At 35.2% G+C, this 17,999-nt stretch overlaps 1 protein-coding gene across 1 annotated transcript in view; it reads left to right on the forward strand.

The window, feature by feature from the left end:
- The window catches only part of kug (FAT atypical cadherin kugelei), a 62,408-nt gene that overhangs the window by 20,255 nt on the left and 24,154 nt on the right, over positions 1-17,999 (forward strand). Inside the window, exons 5-6 of the mRNA XM_026814248.1 lie at positions 13,965-14,120; positions 15,935-16,045. Of these exons, the coding sequence (XP_026670049.1) occupies positions 13,965-14,120; positions 15,935-16,045 (267 nt within the window). The remainder of the gene's footprint in view (positions 1-13,964; positions 14,121-15,934; positions 16,046-17,999) is intronic.

A 17,999-nucleotide genomic window follows, 5' to 3' on the forward strand; every position in this document is an offset into this window, starting at 1 on the left:
AATCATTTTAATAATAACATTGTTGGTTTTAGGGAACAGCAATTTTGAATAAAAAATTTTAATACTGATCTTCAAAGTGTTCCTTTTTATAACTGGGCTATGATTAATTAACATGAATCGTATTAAAGAAAAATCGAATATGAATATATTGGTTTTCAGAATTGAGAGACTGACTTTTGTATGTACCGATAAATGTTTCATAATTCACGAGTTTTATCCCTCTTTCATCTCAAGTTCTATTAAATTCATCTTTACTACCAGAGTACAATTCATTACTGTTCATTAATTTCTTCGTCTGTTTAACATTTTTCTCGTGTTACGTAAAGCAAATCGAAGGTATCCAAAATCCGCGAGTAAATGAACGTTCCTTTTACGAGAGAGTTATACGTCGGTACACTGTAAAAAGCGGAGTTCGCGCGGAACGGAAATTAAAAATTCCCGCTGTCAGAAGAAAAAAAAAAGGAAAATACGCGGAGAATGTCCGCGCTGCGTTTTATTCAAAAGTTCCCGGGCGACAGACTGTTCTCTGAAAAAATAAATGCCGAACCTGCTTTGAAATATGTCGGAAGAACTGTTGAATCCCAGCGATTTTACACGGGATTTAAACTGTCTTTTTTTATAATATTCTGACAGTTTTATGAAATTAAAATATGTTTTTGTTGTATAAAGTAAGAAAATTATACTACAAAATGCTTGTTTTAATACATAAACGTTTGGTAATCAAAAAAATCTAAATTCTCTATCCATTGTGTTTAAGCTTTTACACAAAACGATTATTAGAAAATTTAAATAGATTGTAAAGAGATAAAATTGGACGACAAGTTTATTTTAAATAACATAAAAATATTGATTTTGATTCTGCATAAGGAGAAACTGGTTATGATTGTAATTTATTATTAGAAAAGTTAAAGTATCTCATGTAAGGGGAAAACCTTCTAAGAATAAGCAGACTGAGGGGTGGAAGGTGGCAGAAGGAAAATGTAAAATAAAAAAATAATTGTACAGCAATAATGTAAGGGAAGGAAGCTCCCGAAAGCTACACAGCATGGAATAATAAATACTATTAAAATTTCTATTTATAAACTCTGGAGATAATGCTAACAAACTTAAAATAAAAATTATGGGGGTATAATTCAACAAAAATGATTTTATTAGCTGATTGTTTGTGATTAGTTGATTGTCAGAAGAATCGCTTTAAATGCATGTTCTAAGGGGAGGCTTCTCAAACTTGTATTCGAGAAAGTTTTTCAATTCTCATCAGAGTGCTATTCCAGAAACTTCCTGTTTAGTCAACCTACCGAGGTTAAAGTCCTTCATCCCGACATTAAACAGAGCACAATTCATCGTTAGACGGATAAGGAACTACCAAGTCCCCTTAATACAGAATGCCCCTTCTTCTCTCTATTGAAAAGTAGGTCGTTCGAAGGCTTCGTTGTATTGTTATTATCGGGAACAATAGAGGCAAGCGGGATAACTTGCAAGTCTTCGGGTTAGGAGCTTACAGGTTGCAGATATTTAATGTTAATGAGTTTTCAAGTTTCACTTTGACTGATATTTACCATGAAAATGACATATAAGATTGAAAAGTCATATAGACGCTCTGTGATTCGATTTCAGAGTTGAAAAGATGCCGAATGAATTTGTCTATTTGTCAACTTAATAAATACATTGCTAACTTTTATGCAGAATTATACAATTCAAAGAATTAATTTAAAAAATGTGCATAATCTGAAAACTACACGCATGTTGTATTTGACTAAAAAAAATTACCAATTTAAAAAATATATGCATTGCCTCGATCGTATATAAATGAAATCTTGATCTAGATTTCGTTTTTTAGATCTTTTGTACAAAAATCTCTTGATGAGACACAAAATGTGGAAAGAAAAAGAAGAAAGGAAGTTGTGACTTCCGTTATCATGAGAAGAGGATGAGAGTTTCAATTGTAGAGTTTTCGGGGGTTTCTGCTTCATTGGCCTTCTTTGAAAGGCACGTTCTCTACCCGAAGGAGGCTTGAAACTTGCTTACCCTCTGGTTAGACACACACAGATACAGTATTACAATAGTTATTATCTAAAACACTCCATTTATATTTCGTCACATTTAAGTCAAAGTGAGACAAAGCGTGTGAACAAATAAATATGAATTTGACGAAGAGAACGGTGGAACGAGAACGGACGTACGTAGGCACACCGAAAAACTGGCTTGCTACGCAACAACCGAGGTATTGCATCCCCGGGGCGCATAACTGTGAAAGGCTATCCGCTTACAGTCCCGTAACGTCGTTGCAGCTCGACGAAGCACGCCGAAAGCTTTTTGCCGGCTTATTAATAGCGGCGATTTTTCATGCTTTTTCTCACCGCGCGTCTCTTCTCTCAGCGACACGCGCTAAAATATTTCCACCGCTGAACCTCTCCGGCTTGGCGCGAGCCAACTGCATTAATAAGCCTGGCCTCGTGTCGCGCTATCCTTAACCCATGTTTTTCAACCACACGGCCAATTAACTTAGTAATTAATAACGCGGCGAATCTGCCGATAGTCAAATTTAATTTTCACGTAAGAACTTTTTTCATCTGCTTTTTACCTGCCTCAAAGTGAAAGTCGTGTTATAAACAAACCTAAAATAATTTTATTGAACCATCTATCCAACATATAAAATGACCCAAAATATGTATTTTCTATGAAAATAGGTACGCGCATATATAAAATTTTGTCGAACACTGTACACACGATGAACTCCCCTAAGAAACGTCTCGCAACAAGTGCTCTCCGTATTTCGCAACCGTCAAAGCGATGCTCTTCGCGGTGTCACGCTCTGAAAGGCGACAGCAGGTCGAAAAATAAAGCCAGGCGTGAACGCAAAGAGATAGAAGTAGAAGGACGCGAAGAATGTCAATTAAGCAAGTTTCGAGTATCCAAGAGTCCTCTGGCCTTAAGAATAAAAAGAAATCGATAGGAGTCTGTAGAAAAAGAGCTGAATGAGCATTTTTCTTTCGATCGATAATAAAATAGCGTGTGATAATTCTGTTAGTTATCATGAAAGTAAAAAAAAATTAAAAAAGATTTTCACTCATATTTCAATATCACTGAAGGATTTTTGTTTGTATCATTTTTTGAATTCATAATAATCAATATTGCGATTAGTAATATTGATTAATTTTATATTTTATATACTTGTTTGTCTAACAACTTAAGGCCAGATTTCTGCGATGTGTATAAGTGTACGTAATTCCAAAAAGTGAAGCTTATCATGTATTAGGGAAGAATGCCAATTAAGCAAGTCTAGCACCTGGTTCGAGTATCCGAGAGTCTTCTCGAATAAGAAGAAACTGAACGTGGAGATAGGAGGAGGCGGTGAGAAATGGGGGAAGAAAAAAGGGAGAATTCACCGTTGCTGAACGAGCTTTTTTCTTTCGCGATCGGTTCTTTACTCTTTTTGTTCCGTTCCTCTCTTGTCCCGGCTCTCGGTTTGGTTAACCGGCTTCGAAAGATGCTGAATACGCGCGATATTTTCCCGCGACGGTCACCGGAAATTGGCAGGCTTTACCGGAAGCCAATGCCGTATGCGTGCTCGCGGAAGAACTAGCTGCAAACGAGGCTTCTTATACTAGATATCGATCATTCGCCTTTTCCTAAAGTTCAATTTAACTCAGTTGCATCATACACTGCCAGCTAAAAATATAATAAAATATGTCGTACAATGTTTGATGCCATAATTAACTCATTATCCGATACTATATTTATGAACTGTAACAGTCGTTATAAGAATTATTATAGTAATTTTTATTTTATGATTGATATGAAATTTAGTACNAAACTTGTTAAGTGTGCCTTCTTCGAAATGCTCTACAATTTTATGTAATTAAATATATTATTGTTCAGTCTATCAACATTGAAGTAGTATAATAAAACAGTAGAATGAAATGTAATTAGTCAGACACAAGTAGAGTATCCAGGCTTACAAGTTCCGTGGTAGAGTTTACACATCTTGTACAGAAATAATCTCAAACGTTGATTTCCATTGTTATTGTACCTAATTTATTTATACGCAGTTCGTGTGTAAATATGAAACAGAGTGTATAAAAAGAGATGTCGAATTATGCATTAATTGGAAACAGAGCATCTAAAGAAATGTTGGATTGTAAGAATTGTCTTGCTGGTTTTGTAGTCGACCGTGGTGCGAATTCACGGCCACGGGACCAGAAAATATTATCACAAAAAACATTCTCTGGTAATTACGGACGTTAATTATTAGAACTAGCCCGAAAGCAATGGACGATGGTGGTTATCGAATACTTGTTCGTAGTTACCACTGCTTCTCTTAATTGTCTGGCTGTTTTTGCCGGGTGAACCAAGTTTGTCTTCAATTAACGAGCTGTCAGTATAAGCGTAATTATTAATTACGGCCCAGCGGCGATTCTCTCGCGAGATTGACTTCCAACTTCCGACTTATTGATATTCTCTAATAAGATAAAAGCACCTGTTGTGAAACGTTTTCAGATAAACACTGAATTTGAATAATTAGAAGAATTAATATTGAACATTTTTTCAAGTTCACTTTATACTTGCAACAAGCTTTCAAATACATTATTTAAGTGAATTTATCTTTTCAATTGTATTCCTAAAAAATGTTACGGTATTTGAAACGTGACAAGAAAGAAAATAGTGACACAGAAACAGCGAAAAAGAGAGCAACGACGGGAAGGAAAAAACACAGACGGTTAAACAACGATAGGTAAAATCAGGTCAGCATCGAAAAGGCAAAGGTAAAAAGCAGAGAGAACTAATCAGGATGGGTGCTATTCAAAAATGTCGACGCCGGAGGCGCGTACATCGTCCCATACGGGTTAGGAACAACCACCAGTGCCAGTAGGTTCGGAAAGGGAAAATACGAAGCAGTGAAAAAGAGAGAACGAATGCGTAAGCCTCGACGTACATAGGTATCCATTGTCTCGGATTTCTAAAGCCCGATTTTCGTTGCTGTGATCTGCCAACGATTTGCCCTTTCAGTTTACCGCAGATTACTATCCCATTTCTGTTTTTAGCTTTCGAATCGAGCATTTCTTATATGTCGCGTACGAATACTATGAGTTGATGTTGTAAAACATAAAGTTATCATTGTAAATGCAAACGCAGTGTCTAGTACTTTTTTATAAGTATTCAAGTTTTGGAATATCGCAGTGGAAACTTAAAGTAGTTTTGGATAGCAATTCGTATCTTCCTTCACTCTGTTCGAATAAGTTTCATTGCTAAACATTAAAGCATTAGTAGATGTAGATATGTGCCTTTTACATTACAATCAATGCATACTGCAGACGTATATTTCATATTCAGATGCACTCTACATAGAGTATTGTAATAGGATGGAGCAGGTAAATAGGATCACTTAAGTATCTCCCTTATGTACTATTGTATAAAAAGACTTTTCCGGACACACTGTTTTAAAATATACATGTGTTGTGAGACAGACTTCTTTTTTAGTACCATTTTTTACGACATATCAATGCCACCGGTATTTTTTTAGACGGTACCCTGTATTTGTTTTTCGATTGAGGTAACAGCTAATTTTTTATTAAAAAACAAATGCCAGGTATACATATGTGTCACGTGAATCGAGAGTAGTATAATATCTAGTGATTAAACGATGGGAACGATTATTCACACTCCACATGTCTGTGGAAAGATAGATATAGACTCCCGTTTAAAGAACCGTCGTTGACATGGAAATCTCGTAAAATAATAACACTAAAAGAATCTAATCATTAATGCATGCTCGCCTTGATGCAATGTAACTTTGTCTTGAGAGGCTTTTTATACAATAGTAATAAACGAAATATTTACATGATGACAATATTAAAGCAGGTGCAATGATCAAAATAAAGAACTGAAACATGTGTTGTACTTTGAACCGATTGAATAGATCTCTAACAGGTTTTCGCCAATATACCTCTTCCCATAGAATCCAACGCGTTTTCCTTATTTCCTTTATCTCGCTAACTGTGATCGTTACCGTTATTCCACTTTCCACTTGTGTTGCTGCTGATATCGTGAAATTTCAGCTTTCCATTCGCGATTACAATCGCCGCTGTCTTTGCGATCGTCTTTGCGATTTTAGGGAAGATAAAAGATCAATGACATTATGAAGAGTCGATATCAAAACAATTTTTCATAAAAACAGTTGTAGTTATACTAATTTATTATTTATTTCTAACAAAAATGTTTTATTTTACCTAAAAATCCGCAATACAGCATATAAACTTCTGAATGTAAAGTTTGATCAGAAAGTTGGTTGGAATGTTATTGGTACGTTTTACAGACCGAGTATTTTATCGTGCATCAAACGTTTCTTTTATCACCACTAGATACACTGTAAGTAAATCCGGGGAAACTTTATGACCTATCGGTTTCCCGCGCCGATTTTCGGATCGTTTTACTGCCAATATTGGAAGTTCATTTTTCGGACCGTAAGAGCAAAAAATAAAAACAGCACGTAAAACGTCCATATAAAAAAAGGCGATCTATGTGCACGAAAATTTTATTAAATCCCAACTATCCAATCGAGAGCCGTTTTCATAATCTGTGGAACACCGCCACAAACGGTGTAGTTTAATTACGTGGGAAGACACTGCTTCGTTCCTGACCAAACATAGCAATAAGACTCGATTCATACTATATAAATATTTGGTTGTGATATAGATAAATCTTAATCAATCAAATTTTATCAAGGATCGAAAACAAATACCAGACAGTGAGTATTATGCATTTATATGACGGCAAACACCTGAAACCTATCTTACGAAAAACATTCTTACTCAGTTTGACTGCTGTCTTCACCTATTCATGCCATCCCTAGTAAACCTGTTCCTATCTTGTTTTCCCCCATTTTCATCGTAAGCTCATACAAGTGTGGAATTTTGTTGATATGGGCCAATTTTCCACTTTTTCGAATAACGCAAATGGGTTAACCATTGGACCTAGATTACTCGTCCCAATTAATCTTAAAGCCAACCAAAATTCTACGGACGACCAGATTTGTGGAATACGTGTTTGCATGTACAGCTACACCGTCTGTTAATGAATGAGGTCAAATCTGGAGTTTAACAAATGCATAAACAGTCTTTCTAACAATACATATTGTAATTTTATGCTCAAGTGATCAAAGAAATTTCTACCTAAATTTCATTTTTTTAGTTAATACCATAAGTGCACTATTCTGTATCAAATTCTGCAACTTGACAATTAGGTACATTGTAAGACATTATGTCAACTGCCTACTGCCTATATTATAATGGTTAGTATAAATTGAGCTTAAGGATTTTATACATATATATGCGACACGCACGAAAAATAGCCACATATATATATATATATATATATATATATCCATCGAACGAGGGTCTATTGGGGTTTCGTGTATCGGGCAACCCCGTGTATCGATTAACCGATATCGGGTTATCAATTATTTTTACCGCGTGTCGCTTGCAATCGAATCCAGATTTAGAGAACGTACATGTTCGCGGTTGTACTCGTTCGAGTGTTGATATGAATTTTTTTTCATCCGTTTCCGCACCCCATATTTCCGTTTGTTACTTCAGGCACAATTTTCTCTTCCTCTTCTGTGGATATACGTGATTTTTATTGTGCATCATAGTTTATGAAGCGAGTACACTGTAGTGACCCGACGATCGCTATTCGAATTCTGAAATAACCGAGTTGTAAAAAGCTCGTCCGCAACAATGATCGAAGACGCACAAATATTGTGAAATGAATCGTAATATAAATGTAAGAGACGTACTCATAGGAATTTACTTCAGAAATGAAGTTTATTTTTTCCCGTTTAGGAAAGCTGTTATTCGGTAGAGGGGGTAGATGTCTAGGGAGTGGTTAATTCTTGTTCACTTGTCTATTTTACATTTTCGCTAATGGCTCTTTAAGAGGAAAACCTTCGACTTTTCCCTGATTAACAGATGTGGCCGGTACGATTTGGTAATAAACTTTCTCTGGTTTTTAAAAATGATACCTGCTGTACTTGAAAAAAGGTTGCAACGCAGCATACACTATCACGACACGAAAAATAATTCCTTCACTTAGCCTATTCAATAATATAATTGTGTACTTTGTACACAACTGATTGAAATAAAAAGACCTGCTGCTTCAGATAAAAGTGAGGTAGTAAAGATTCGAATTTAGGAATAAAAGAATACCTTTCTTTTCGTCGATTAACATTTTTCTTAAAAATGTTAAAACGGGATATACGCGTATTTTTAGTGAGAATAAAACGGGAACGAGCTCGAGCAGTACCTATATCGAATTTTAACGTTGTTATATAAATTTCGCAAGCGCGGAAAGCCACTTTCCGATGCTCTTTCTCGAGAGCTTCCGTTGGCAAAAATAATTCATCCTGACCCAGTATACGGATATGCAATGGAATAAAAATATTACACGCTGCCGGATAAAAGCAACATTTTTTTTTTAAGCGGATGGCTAACAAATAAGGAGATTGTTGTCAGAAAGTAATCCGTTAATTAAAATCGATCGCCAGTCATCTTTGAGCTCCACTTAACATAATTTCGAAGTATTAATCACGCGGAACGACGATTATGTCCACCATCAAAAGTATTTTTCATTACATGAATATTTATTGTATGTATATTTTTATATTCATTGTATGTATATTTTTAGAATTGATGCTATGTGTAACAGTTCGATAAAAATTGCTACTGACTACAATTACAACACGTTGTGGTAGTAAAGTTCAATAAACCCAAAACACGTGGTAGACGTTAATTCTCGTTTTCGATGAAATATCTGCGAAACGGGAACAGATCACACAGTCGAGCATACGCAGTAGTAATCAATTCACGTGCTACCTTTAACTTACATATCTCCAAAATTTACCAATGTATTCTAGAAAATAAAAAGACTCATTGATATTTATCGTGCAATGGATTTTATCCTTGCAATTTACATATGAAATAAAATGCAGTGGTGCAATTGCAAAGATGCAGATTTATTTATCATTCGGTCAGATATTGAGTGCTCAAAATAATCATTCTTTCTGTTTGGACATTTTTAGTTAAATTATGTTACACAATTATTGTTATGTTACTTCATTTCCGTGTTTTGATTATCAGTCCTCATTCAGAGCTTTTTAAAGCCATCGAATACGAGCTAGTATCATTATATACCATGATATCATTTCCAAGCTAATAGAAAGTAGTAAAAAATAAAATTCAATATCCGCTTACGAGCATATAGGAGTGGATCAAAGACATATGTATCAAGTACAGCATCGGCAGAGAGCTATAGATATTTAAATTAAACCTTCGATCCGCTCCGGAAACTCGTATTTCACCGAGCCAAGCTAGATGAGGAGGCTTCGCGTTCCTCGATAAATCAGGGCATAAAACATTCGAGTAGCTCGTACTAAAATCATCTGATATATTCGCTCTATACCTAATGAGAATTACAGTTCACGATGCAGGAATTAAAACCGATTAATACTGGAATAAAATTAAAAATGCGTTCCATCAATACTAGAAATATAAAAACAAATACATTTCTGACATACAATTTGTTTTAATATAGTATTTATTCTGTTTCTAATGCTCGAAATAGGTTTTTAAGGTTGAATGAACCCTTAAGTAAAAACAATGGCGAAGCATTTAAATTTTAACAGTTATTAGATATTACAATAATAAAACACTGTGGAATATTTTAGAAATTTTGCGGAGCTATTAGGAAAGTCATTACTTATGGCTCACGCAATCTTAAATGGAAGAGTTGAATTGAGTTAGTTTTAGGATTAGGTCTTTAGCTGAAAGGACATTTGTGATTGCGAACGAAGGGGAGCCCGCAATCAATTTGCTGCGTTGTTACTCGTAATCACGGTATCCTGGAAAACGCAGGTCTTTGTAATAGGGTCCTCGAGACAGGACACGTCGTACAAAATGCAGGGTGTCCTAACGAAACAAAAAGTTTCGTTTTATTCTGCTTACGTTTCCAACATTTAAGTCTAGTCTCACTGTTTTTCTCATTTCTATCTTATTATTGGATATATATTATCTTTTTCCTACATTTAATGTACAATTTTTATAATCCCACAAATTAGAAAAATTTTATACATTATAAATGTGAAAGACGTAGAAACGATTAATTTTGTATGATTTTATATGTCTTAATCCTATGTAAATATAGGAATAGAAATTTCGACATATAAGCAGCAGTTCATTTTTCATAATTTTCACAATAATTTTTATGTAAACCGAAACATATGTATAAATACAGGACTTGCAATTTCGACTGCCAAGCATTTCATTTCGTATGAGTAGCGTTAAATCACGCGGTAGTATGCATTTTCGACGACATACATTATGAATAATACTCCTCCGAACGTTGCATAGTATTTCATTAAAACGAGCAAATTGCAAGCTTTGTGTAACAAATTACAAATTCACGTTTGCATTCGCAATTACAATTGAATGGAAAATTGCGCAAAAGAAACTTCAGCATTAATGTATTCCGACAGTGACTTTATTTACGTATAATTATATTATTAAATAGTAAACATCGCGCAGGAGTTATTATCGAATAATTTGTACGCATTTGATTGGAAATTAATAAATTAATAATTAATAATAATTGACTTAATATCTTGTATTAAGTCAAGAACAATTGTGAAACGATCAAATTAATCACTGAATTCTAGTGCAGTAGAATCTCGGTTCTCGAACGACTTTCTTCTCGAATAATTCGGTTCTTAGACGTGTTTCCTGTTAGAAGATACGCTGCAGTTTCCGAACAAACAAACACATGCTCCGTATATCGGTACCCGTAACGCCACAGTTTGGTTTCGTTTTTCCAACAGCCTTTCGAAACGAAAATTAACTTCAAGAGCCAGTGTTCCACTGTACTAAAGTCACATACATCGAATATTGTTACATTTCCTAAAATGTAACAAGTTAAATAAAATGGAACACAGGATTGTAGATTTCACTTCATAAGCATATAATGATAATTTGAATTTGTTTCAAAAGTATGCTAGGAAGTGTAGATTAGAGGTATAATATAAATTGAGCTCAGGAACGTTTCCATAGACAATCGTTAATAGGAATTCGTTCCCAAAACCAAAACAATCATCGAATGTTAATATTAGTCACATATCATAGATTTTATTTAGTTTTCTTTTCAAATGATTATTTTAATCTGTTTTGAATGCCCATACAAAAGTACAGAATGGAACACATGAATTGAGATTAAGAACGTTTCTACAAACGATTGTTAATTCGTTTCTTTACAAAAGTAAAGTGTACTAAGGCCACTGATCTGATAACGCGAAGTTAAAATCGATAGCGATAAACGAGGGCCATTTTTCGCGTCGCAAACGATTTTTACGTGGAATTCACTGTAGCTATTTGCCCGGCAAATTGGCTTCGCGGAAGCCCAGCCATGGCTTTCGTGTCGCAGCGGCAGAAACACGATGAGATCGCGGCCGATATTAAAACCTGTCCCACCTGCCGTCGCGATGTTAAATAATGAAAGCACTCCGGGCACAAGCGCTTCGACGTCCCTCCCCCCGGTCCTCAAAGAGATATTACAGTTGAATTTGATGATTATGTTCCAGGCTCGTGTCACCTGCTCACGATTGCCCAGTTATGACACACTCCGATTTCATCCTATTTAGTGTTGCAAAATGAAAATACCGCGAGCCTTACTGCAACGATTTTCATCACATTTTTCGAATTCGTTTTGTACATTCATACTGTACATCATTGACATTCATACTGTAGAATGATAGATATTGTACGAATGAAATTCTTATTTCAAAATGATTGTTATATACATTTTAATATGATTATTGTATAATAAAATGCTTCTTTTAAAATATCAAAAAATATCTAATTGATGTTAAAATTGTACATTTGTACAGTACAAATGAAATAGTTGTTTGTAAACGTATATCAGAAAATATCTATTTAAAGATAAAATGGAATCGCGAGTTCGGTTCATAATATTTAGCACAAATTGCCTGGTTTGAAATAAGTTTCCCTTTAAAATGGTCCATTTCCGAGGAGCACTTTATACTTTAATTAAGGCTTAATAATATCTTGAACTTAGTAGAAACTATTTACTAAAAGGAACCTGTCCTTCCGAGCCAAATTAATGAAAATTGTTACGTTTACCCATCGCGTCGTGGAAAACGTTCTAATTCCACGATCGTTATTTGGGGGATTTTTCGAGGCTTTCCGCGTCGAATTAAGTGGACTTCCGTCGTGAGATCCTCTGAGCAATTTACGCTTACAAAGACCCCGGCTTCCCTTACTTTTCGAGTTCAACGCAAACCATATATTTTAGTCTGTTCGACTACTTAAACCAGTCTATGCTTCCTTTTTCCAGTAAACTTCCATTTGATAATGTAGTAAACTAATAACACGTGGTAATATAACACTTCAATATAAACAGCCACTTAGCGAGATATCAAAAATTAGAGATATCAAAATCTTCGGTCCTGATGCCAAAATCTTATAGAAGTACTATAAAGCATCTCTGTATTTTTCAAAATTGTACGTTTGAGGTAGTGAAAGAGGGTAAGATGTGTTTTTATGAATATTTTTATTCAAAGGGGGTAAGGTATATTTTTACGAGATATCGACTTGGTCTTTGCTTATAAAAGTTTCACATACGAATGCTTAAAAATCATTTTCTGGATTTTTCGGAATTTTATCCTTAAAGGGGTAAAATAGAGTGAAACCATTTTGATATATAATCATAAACCAGTGAGTAGCGATTGTGACGTGAACAGAAATTGGGACATTTACTATATGCATAAGATACATAAGTGAAAGAAAAATTCGTAATATTCGTTCAATATGAGATCAGAAAATTTGGTACGTGATCAGATCATTTTTATTTGACATGATATTTTTTATGTCAATCTCATTCGTTTCGTTCAATCCTCCTTTGGAACTGACAGTACATAGTGTATGATGTAAGATAAATGGATAGGCAGATTCGATCGGCGACAAGGTTTGGCGAGCATGGATCGAAACAGGGTTTAGGGATTGGCGTTTACCTCGGAGGTATGCATTGGAAAACGCTTAGGGTATCCCGCGCACAACGTGGTTAAGTGGCTAGATAAACGTTATCCTTTCGGGCAACGTGTCTTTGGTTTCGAAATAAAGCCCAGCTTCTGCGTGGGACGTACGAAAATGCGCGCAGATAATATGATACTTTATGGTCAGTGATAGCAATTCGACGATTTTCTTTAACGAAAGCCGTTTTCGGCCATTACCTCTTTATCCTTTGTGTTGACCATAAGATCGTTTTACTTTTAATAACATCTCTTGACTGAAAAAAAGATGCGCAAATAAGAATGCATGAGTGCATCAATTTAATTATCCCTAGTATGACATTTACTTATTTGTTTATTTATTTATTATTCATACACGGGTTTGTAAAACCCATATACAGTAACAAAACAAAGTGAAAATTAAGTATAAAATATAAATTATGGTAACATATATAAAATATAACAATGAAGAATAATAATGATTGAGAGTGGTATAATACTATTGTAAGTGAGACATAGACGGTCAAGAATTTTAGCCGGAACGTTAATTTTCAATTTAGCAATTAGATCAAGATATAAAACCACTAATAATCTTATGAACACATGAAACATATACTTAAACACATTCGTTGAAGAAAACAAGAGATTTTTGAAGTATTACGTGAAATGAAAGAAATATTTGAATGAACAGTTGAAGATTCGCATAACGCAAATCGTATTCTTTTTTCTTTGATTCTCGTCTTCGGAAAATACTTCAGAAATCTTTATTCCTGTTCACGTAACAGTTAAGCCCCCGGGGTATAGATACGCTCTTCGACGATTCACGTCCCAATGCGCATCTGTTTGAAATTTCCTCGCACGCTTTTTCCTAAACTGATTTGATTTTACGTTTCAGGTGACGGTGAAAGACGACGGGATACCGCCGCTCTCGTCAACGACCCGCGTCGTGATCGCCGTGACGGATATAAACGATCATGGGCCTGAGTTCAAGCAAAAGTACTACACCGTTCAGATTCCGGCGTCACCGTCCACCGAGAAGCCGCTGTTCCAGGTAAGCTTCGTGCAAGTTTGTTCAGTTCACTCGTAATTCGACATTCTAGTTTGAGAATTAGGAGCTGGCACCGTACCTTTTCAAAAGAAACGAGACGACCTGTGTTTGTTCTCTTTGTCTTTTTGTACCACCCACTGTAGAGTAATGTCCCGTATCGTATCTTGTTGTACATAAACGTACGGTGAATCATTGAGAACGATTCAAGAGATTTGTACAATAATAATTATTTCCAATGAATAATTGAAATAACATGTAAGAAAGAACATGTTTTATATTTTTATCAAATGATTCGTTCGTTTATTACCTTAGTACAAATCTTTGTTTTACGTTCTTGACGTCTCACCGTGTATATTGTTCGCTCGTGAAGATACCCCACCCATAAATACATACACTTATGAGAATAGACCGATCACCCGAAACATAGACTTGAGATTAGGCGATTAAAAGAAGAGCACAGAAGAGCACTTCCAATTTTTTTTCACGACAAAATTCGCAAAATTCAAGGACTTGTATCTTCTTAACCATTTTGAATGCAGTAAAATGATGAATGAAACACCCCCTAATTTCGGGTGAATCACATATCATTTTGAGCGATTTCCTTAACATCGAGATAAAAAAATGATCGATTTGGCGTGAAATAACTTAAAAAGAAAATGAATGGGAGAGTTTCTTTTCTTCTATCGACATGCGAAAGAGAGAGAGAAACTATACCGTAACATATTTTCTGTACCGTACTTTTACGTATTTAATGAAAATTGGACGCTCGGTCTATTTCTTATGTCTATGATTCCGCCCCGCGACACTATTGTACATTCGTCGCTGAGAAATTGGATCACCCCCTTCGCTTTTTAAACAAACGCATTTCAATGGTAACTATTGCTATCTCTTTTTTAAAGCTCACCATAACTTCAAATTCCGTCTGATTTTATTTTCCATATGGCGTTCCCTTTGGTATTGTTAGTGATTCATAAAATACCTAGCCACTAATTTAGGTTTTTATGAGTACCCGAGAATCGTTCGCAAGTTATATTAAAACATGAAACACCATCGAGTTTGATTACAAGAATTTAAAAAATCGATTGAATTTAGGACGATTTCATTTATTTATTTATATGAAACAAATTGGACTTTTGAGCCAGAAATTGATAGATATAAATCAACAAATACATCGCGTGTATCAAATTGTAAAATATTGTACAGTAAAACTGGAAAACAGCTGGAAGCAATAAATATGCGTTACATTATCGAGCAGGAATAGTAGGACTGGTTAATCCGATGTCAGCGGAGACAGTATCTCTACCAGTAATATTTAATATACATGATTCGCCGTTGAGTCTCGTCTGCCAGGTTCAATTTCATTAGATATGAGTCCGTTACGTTTTATTATCATTTTGTCTACGCGCATTATAAAACAGTTTTCCTTTTCTTCCGTAGTTAGTATAATAAAATACTTATTAAAATTTGTATAATTGAAAGTGATACGAGAATCTCGAAAGCAAACAGTGAAATACGTAAAATACGATTTTATATATCCTCATTTTCATTCTAATAAATGTTAAGAAATGAATAAGTCATAAAACTAAAGCGAAAAGATGAAAACTGCATATGAATCCAATAGAATTCGAGTCATAAAATCAATTGCATTCTAACTTCCAATGGCCATAACTTGTAAAACGGTGATGAAAAACACGTTTCGGTGGATAAAATGAAGCTTCGTCGAGGAAAACGGATTACAACGCAGTAGAGGGGGAGCGAAAGCGAGTTATCGGAGATAATGCGAAAGTTAAAAGGCTTCCTTCTCTCGTTCTCGACAGAAATCGAGGAACCGCTCGCGGGAGTTCGACCTCTCGGTCGATACGTTACTAGAGAATGGAACTTGGGAGACATTTAGCCCCGACAACTTGTCAGGAGATCGTATCTTCAGGGTAAGAACACCGCTGGCACGTAAAAAAAAAAAAAAAACAAATGAGAAAGAATAAAAAAAAGAAGGCAAACGCGCCGACTGGTTGCCGCGGAAGCTTCAATAAAATTCCCCGCGCGGGCATCGGATAGTTTGCGCCAGCTCGTGTTGCATTGATTCATGAATCCGCTTTTATATTGTACGTCTTCGTTTGTTTATACAAACACGTTTAACATACTTCAACGGAGGATTCGATGCGCTAGGAAATTCGTTTATCTTAACGTTTACCAGATAGAATGAATTGACTGTTCTTACAAAAGCGAGTCTATAGCTTTGTGTAAGTAATTATAGATAGCAACAGCAATTAAGGGATAAACAAATCATCAGATCCAAAGTTTTATAATTTGAGTAGGAAGTTTTTATTGTTAATTATTAAATAATTAACATATACTAATTAAATATAATTATTAAAATTTGAATAGAAATTCCTTGATTACACGTAGAACCTAAAATAATTTTTATAGGACAAATATTCGTACGAATTCAATTCTGTGCACTGAATCCTCTGCACGATCGACTGAACGTTTTTAATTACAATACTGCATTTTCGTGCAAGCTCATTTTAATTAGGAACCATGCATTCGGTCCACTCGATCGATCTTCTCTTCTTTTGTTCGATGCAACCCTTCTTTTTGTTATACGCGAGAGGGATAGGGAGACCTCTCAAAGACGCAAACGCACTCTGACCGAAGTTCACGCAACGCGGAAGGGTTGAGAGTTGAAAAAAGGGAAGGAAAAAGAAAATATAGTTAGCTTTGAATGAAGACCGAGGAGGAGACTGCTATTGGTTCGTGCTACGGTGAACCGTATAGTGGATAATTGAAGCTCGTTCGTGGCTGTCCGAGGATTTGGGTCGAGAGCGGAATTTATCTCTACGAGTTATTAAGTATCAAGTGCCTACCGGCTTCTTAATTGCATTCAGACTTCAACGCTCCCTTCTACCCAAGGGCCAGTCGAAAATGATCATTCTTTCGATGTCACTTATCTTTTTGTGTCAAATGAACGCTATGTAAAATGATCAGTGAAGTATATGCAATCAATTGCGCGAAATCCATTATCTAAAATTCAAATTCTACATGTACATATGTAATGCTCTTGTACATAGTTTCGTTCGTTTTTACGCTATCAATTGACCACTTTTTATGCCTCTTAAAAATCCTATGATTCTGTGTTAGACAAATGCGTTACCAGGTAGTCGATAAGAAGTTTGGTCAGAGTAGCGTGATCGTTCATCGTTTTTCCCCTGTATATGTTTGTAATGTATCCATCTATAAGTATAAGACTCTGTAACGCGACTTGCTCGTTTTGCTCGTCTCTGTATGTACTTGTTATGTTAATGAATGTTTGCATCTGTACGAGACTTTCGCCTGATCGTTTTGTTTCAATTAATAATATTCGCGTGGCGTTAGAAGTGCCGAATGCGAAGGGAAGCATGACAGGAAACGAAAGGAAACGCTTGTTACAACTCCAGGATTCCTCTACAACAAATGAAACAATATTGCATTGACAATAATATACATTCTTTTTATTTATAGATTTATTAATAAAATTTGATAAATAATGATATGTTATATGATATACAGAGCGTCCTACGAAACCTAGTCCTAAGTTATGGGAAATAGATAAAAGTTTTTATAGGGAAGTTGCACGGTTCAAGGGGGCACATCTCCTGGTGGAAATAAATTCTTTTTTATGTTATTATTTAATGAGATACGATGGTCAAGTTAAACTTTTTCGAATGGGTCTGCATATTTTCTTTTTATCGACCTATCAAAATAGAGCTGTTCAGGACGATATAATAACTTAGGAAATAATGGACAATCCAGCGTTTTGTGGAATACCCTGTATATTTATTATAATGACAAACAAATATATTTGAAACATATTATAATATAAATATAATAATTGTTCCGTCGTAC

Source organism: Ceratina calcarata, unplaced genomic scaffold (genome assembly GCF_001652005.2).
Source record: "Ceratina calcarata isolate Rehan_Ccalc_2016 unplaced genomic scaffold, ASM165200v1 scaffold371.2, whole genome shotgun sequence".
Classification (NCBI taxonomy): domain Eukaryota; kingdom Metazoa; phylum Arthropoda; class Insecta; order Hymenoptera; family Apidae; genus Ceratina; species Ceratina calcarata.